Source organism: Triticum urartu, chromosome 5 (assembly GCF_003073215.2).
Source record: "Triticum urartu cultivar G1812 chromosome 5, Tu2.1, whole genome shotgun sequence".
In the NCBI taxonomy this organism is placed as follows: domain Eukaryota; kingdom Viridiplantae; phylum Streptophyta; class Magnoliopsida; order Poales; family Poaceae; genus Triticum; species Triticum urartu.
Window position 1 is genome coordinate 481,275,687 of NC_053026.1, and position 5,446 is coordinate 481,281,132.

The window sequence follows — 5,446 nt, forward strand, 5'->3', positions numbered from 1 at the left end:
CTACATGCTGCAAGATGCTTGGAGCTGCTTAAAGATGCTAGTCTTCGATAGGCTAGGCCTTCCCCTCTATTCTAGCATTCTGCAGTTCAGTCCACAGATACAACCCTTCATTTGATACCAATGCATACTTAGTATAGATCTGATGCTTGCGAGTACTTTGGATAAGTACTCACGGTTGCTTTGCTTCCCCTTTTCCCCCTTCTTTCTTCTTTCCGGTTGTTGCAACCAGATGGTGAATCCCAGGAGCCAGATGCCACCCCAGTCGACTACTACTACTACCCAGAGGGTGCCTACTACGTGGAGACCGCCGACGACCAGGAGTAGTTAGGAGGTCCCAGGCAGGAGGCTTGCCTCTTCGATCATTGTTGTTTTGTGCTTGCCTTCTTAAGGCAGTCTTGTTTAACTTATGTCTGTGCCCAGATATTGTTGCTTCCGCTGACTCTTGTGTATCGAGCTATGTATTCGAGCCCTCGAGGCCCCTGGCTTGTAATATAAAGTTTCTATTATTTTATTTGTGTCTAGAGTTGTGTTGTGATTTCTTCCCATGAGTCTTTAATCTTAATCGTACACATTTGTATGTATGATTAGTGTATGATTGAATTGGAGACATCACAATGGCTATAGAGCTGCAGGGAGAATAGAGAAGCAAAGGAAAAACGGCGAGAAAGCAACGGAAAAGCCATGCATGGAGCAGGATGATTGATCGTCACGCTGCAACGGAGGCCGCCAAGAAAATTAAGCTGCTGCTAACGCGTAGACATAGCTTAGGGGAGACAGTGGGATCCCACTCTAGTCCTTTATGGCCTAGTTGGAATACTTTCTTGTAGTGCCTACTCCACATGCATATGCTCAAATTGTTCTCTCCAAATGCTATCTTCGTTTAACACGCTTTGGACAACCTAATAAAGTTTGATCATGGCATTAGCAAATTAAGCTGCACTCTTAGTTGCATGCTCGTTTCATGACTATAAATACACCCTTTGGGACTTAGGAGCCCCATGGTCAATCACCCTCTCAATTCTCAAACCGGGCTTGGCTGACCCCTGGAGCTCAGTGATCTACTCATGCAAAGCCTGAGAGAGTACGATTCCTTAATTAGTTGTTGTCCTTGGCCTAGACCACCTCTCAGCAACAAAGATGAAGATCACCAACGCCCGGGCGCTCCTCAAGAAGGCAGCAGCTATGTGCAAGAGCAAGACCAGTGTCCTCACGGCCAGGCTCCTCATCCTCGCCTCCGTCCATCGCAGGTTGGCCACGGTCGGCGCCATTTCTCACAGGATCCATGCCCTCATTGTGGCTGACCGGGAGAAGGGTGCCAAAGTGGACTACCACAAGGCTCTCATGCTCCGCAAGGTTGAGAAGCCAAAGTACCAAGTCGGTGAGATGGTTGATCCGTCCCACCATCTAACATTGTTTGTTCAAGAGGACGGTGTTGGTGGCTGCCCTGACTGGACACTGCACCCCATCTTCAGCGACGATGACGATTTCTGTTACACTGATGAGTATGGCAATGATGATGATGATGGAGATGATCCCTCAGTGATGACTGCAATAAGGAGCAACCAGGAGGCTGATTTGGAATTCAATATGGACGACGATATTGACCTGGCTGCCGAAATGTTCATCAGAAGGTTCCGTGAGCAGATGGACGAGAACTTCTCGTGATGTTGTGTTCCATATATACCATGCATGGTAGCGCACATAGCTACTGCTAACAAAATGACGGTAGCATTGATGAGAGTGAGATCGATAATGTAGATAGGCCGGGGACATTTGTGTCCATAACCAAGGATATGAGATTTTGCGGGTGTCCACAAGTTAGAAGTTTTTGATAGATACCTACCTCGTAAAATTTGTACTTATAACTGTAAGTGTGTCTCAAACGAAAGAAAAAACATTATATGAATTTTTTGGAATTCCAAATCTTTTTCTGAATTGTTTGAACTAACTCTAACGGTCCTCTCTCTCCCCTCCCCCACCCCCTATACTTTGCTTAGCCGGCTTCCACCAAACGCCATCTTCTTGCCCACTACCCCGCCCTTCCAAAGTTCTCGTTATCGACAAGGACACCTAGGTTGCTAACCACTCTTGGAGGGTATGGCCCACCACATTGCAGGTATTTGGTAAGCTCTGGCTCTCAGCCCCTTGGTATCTCTTGCGAACCAAGAATCATAACACTAAATTAAGTAGTTGCCCGCATTGGAAGAGTAGAGCAAATTAGTAGAAGGCTTCATATTGATAAAAGATATAGAATGAACACCCACAAAAAGAGTTTGTGTCTCAGTTAGCAGTCTAGTAAAACTAATTTTGTAAGCCTGAAAAAGAAGGAAAAAAACACAAACTCCGTACCCATGGCCGTGGCAAAATCCGAACAAAGCTGAAAGTGTGGCTTTATTTTGATGAAATACAAGATTCTTTTCGTAAACATTGTGGAAATCACGAGATTGTGGCCATCTCTTCTCTCTCCCGGCTAGAGAGGCATGGGTGCACCTGATGCATAGATTCACCCTTGCAATACATGTGTTCTCTCCCGACCAAGATTTTGGCTACCTGATCCCACTTTTTTTCTCGAGGGGGAGCAAGATTCTCGATTACAGTAGTAACCACAAAATTCCAGGTATATCCCGATCAAAAGATTTCAAACAAAATTTGGATGCCTTTTTGTAACTTTGTTAGAGAGGTGTTGAATTTTCAATATACAAACATATAGTTGTGCACTTAGCACTGATGTCGCCTCTCTGTTGAACCTGTGTTGCAAGGTGGCCCTTCCGAAAACCAGCACCTGCTTATTCTTTTTTCGTATTACCATACTAAAAAGAAAACAAAAATGCGAGGCTGGGACTCGAATATGCAAGTTTAAATACATTTGATGCTCAATTTATCTATACGTGAATGTTCAAATTCAAAATTTCCAAAACATTTGTTATTTTTTCTCCATTACGTGTGTTTATTGAGGGGTGGCAAGAAACACAGTTATGGCCGGGCGGTAACCGAATTGTGGGGCAAGGACAAAATCGCCGGATTCAAAAGGTTGGGACAATTAGCACCCCTTGCGCATTCCAAGCATCACTGTTCCAACACACAAGGCGGTCGGTGCCCGGCAGAACAAGAATATATTCCCGTGGTTAAAATCCGGAAAGCATATACTCCACCAACACCATGTATGCATGAGACTTGATGTGGTAGTTGTCACAGTACGCCATGTCTAAAACTCCATAATGGTGTTTGAGACTTTTTTTTTTGGCTAGTGTGTTTGGGACTTGTGAATGCATGAAAGAAAAACGGAAACTCCCATCGATCTATCACGGACATTGCTCCCTTCTACTTTATGCAAGTTGACGGGCGAGCAACAAAGCGGCCGGAGGAGAGGCAAAGCTACGCAGATCCCACGTACAGCAACACAAAGCAGCGGGGAAAACGAAGAAAAATCAGAGACGCGTAGCTGCAACCTTTGGAATTCTGAGCATGAATCACACGGCCGGAGACCCGGCAAGGAAAGCTGTCCGGTCTGCTTGCTTTGGGAAAAATTATTCTAAGCCATCTATCAGCTAGCTTTACCACTTGATTAAAGGAGAGATATTGGCAGTTTGGGACACCAACCCAAAAGGGTCAATCCTAGCCCTGGGACAGGTGCCTTTTGTGACTTAATTGGAATACATACTTCCCCATAAGTTCCTTGCTTAGTTCCACTATCAACATTCTTGTAGTGCTCACTCCACATGCCTATTTTTTCTCTCTGGTATATGCTATTGCTAGATGCTTTCACATGCTTTATCACGCGAGGTACCAAAAGTTTGAGCGTGACATCACCAAGGCTAGTTGCAATGTTAATTGCATGCTCAGCTTCTCACTATAAATACACCATGAGAGCTTCAGGACAAAGCCCATGCCTCCTTTCAAGCCAGCTTCTCTCAGCTTCTTTTTCAAGCCTGAGGCGTCACAGCTCCTTACTTGCTGCCCTTCATACGTAGCTGATCGGCCATCTCTCAACAACAAAGATGAAGATAGGGAAGGCTCCTGAGCTCCTGAAGAAGGCCGTAGCGATGTGCAAGAGCAAGACCACCAGGCTCCTCATCCTCGCCTCGCTCCAGCGCCGCAGGATGTCCATGGGCGTTGTGGTCTCTCGCAAGATCGACGCGCTCATTGTGGCCGACTGGGAGAGAGCGGACCGCCACAAGGCTCTCGCGCTACAAACGGTGGAGAAGAGACCGGTAATCATCCAGGAGAGTGACTTGGAGGCCAATTTCTCTCGTCACTTGGCGATGTTCGGTCAAGAGAATGGTCATGGTGGCTGCCCAGCTAACCGAACACTGCATCCCCTATTCAACAACAACCACGCCAACTACCATTACAGTGAAGATGATGATGTGCTACTTGATTCATGCGATCAAGATGATGATGATGAGCTGTCAGTCATGGATCTGATCATGAGCAATGGAGAAGTTGAGGGGATGGAGTTCAACATGGAGGAGGACATTGATCAAGCTGCTGATATGTTCATTAGGAGGTTCCGACAGCGGCTGAATGAGGGATTTTAGGGTCTTATTAGCACATGCATGCATGTATCTTAGATTAGGGCGTTGTCTTCTTTTTAGGTGCCCAAAAATTAGAAAATTTTGTGGACATCAATATGAATAGGAGTTGAGGCTTGACAAGCAGTTATCCTTATTTGTTAGGTTAATCCAAACAAGTTTGAATTTGGCTAGAAGTGTGCTAGTTGTGTCCGGTTAGGATTAGTAGTGTGATCAGCGTTGCCGGTAATTAAATTAGGAAAGTTATGTACGGCAACACCAAGAGTACTAATCGTACGTGAGTTAGTATATAGATGAGAGTCCTAGTCATAGCTATCCGAGTAGAGCTAGGATGTCATGTCCGTGTACGTGTCGTGTTAGGTTATGGTGGAGTCGGCTACGCGCCATGGTTAGGACCGATAAGGGTTGCGTGAGTTTTGTAACACCGATGACAGAGAGAAAAAGAGAAAAAAAATAAAGAGGAAAAAGGGCACGATATGAGCCCTTGACTATCAATTTTTGTGTGCGCGTTGTTTGTGTAATTTGATGTGATCGACCCTGTGGGCAATTTTCAACAACTGGTATCTAGAGCAAGGTTCGAGTGAAGCTGCGCTTGCCCCGGGGTGGCGACCCTGCTAGCGCCTCGGGGCGGGCAATATAGTCGCTATTGTAGCGACGATGAGGAGCGGGCAATACAGTCGCTGGTGTAGCGACAAAGAGCAGCAGGCGATTTAGTCGCTAGGTGGTGCAGCGACGTGGGTGGTTGAGCGGTTGTCGTTCGGCGGAGAGGCGACGAGAAGGCGGTGGAAGGAGATCGTTGACGGGAGCGGTTGTGCCGAGGTGCGGTGTTAGAAGATCTTGTCAAGATCGTCGTTCGGGGGGAGCGAGGAAGAGGTGGCAAAGTTGCGAGCTGTCGTCAAGGTGTGCACATGAGT

General features: G+C 46.4%; 2 protein-coding genes across 2 annotated transcripts; both read left to right on the forward strand.

Annotated features, from left to right (window-relative positions):
* The first annotated feature begins 1,015 nt into the window (after positions 1-1,015).
* LOC125556376 lies at positions 1,016-1,917 on the forward strand. The gene has a single exon (XM_048719124.1). The coding sequence runs from the start codon at positions 1,138-1,140 to the stop codon at positions 1,663-1,665; it is 528 nt and encodes a 175-aa protein (XP_048575081.1). The 5' UTR covers positions 1,016-1,137; the 3' UTR covers positions 1,666-1,917.
* Positions 1,918-3,900: 1,983 nt separating this feature from the next.
* On the forward strand, positions 3,901-4,981 carry LOC125556377. Its single transcript, XM_048719126.1, has one exon. It carries the CDS (start codon positions 3,999-4,001, stop codon positions 4,536-4,538), a length of 540 nt encoding a protein of 179 aa, XP_048575083.1. The 5' UTR covers positions 3,901-3,998; the 3' UTR covers positions 4,539-4,981.
* Positions 4,982-5,446: the final 465 nt, after the last annotated feature.

Excerpts from the sequence above, each read along its gene's own strand:
- LOC125556376 (XM_048719124.1), top strand. The coding sequence starts at position 1,138 with ATGAAGATCACCAACGCCCGGGCGCTCCTCAAGAAGGCAGCAGCTATG.
- LOC125556377 (XM_048719126.1), top strand. The coding sequence starts at position 3,999 with ATGAAGATAGGGAAGGCTCCTGAGCTCCTGAAGAAGGCCGTAGCGATG.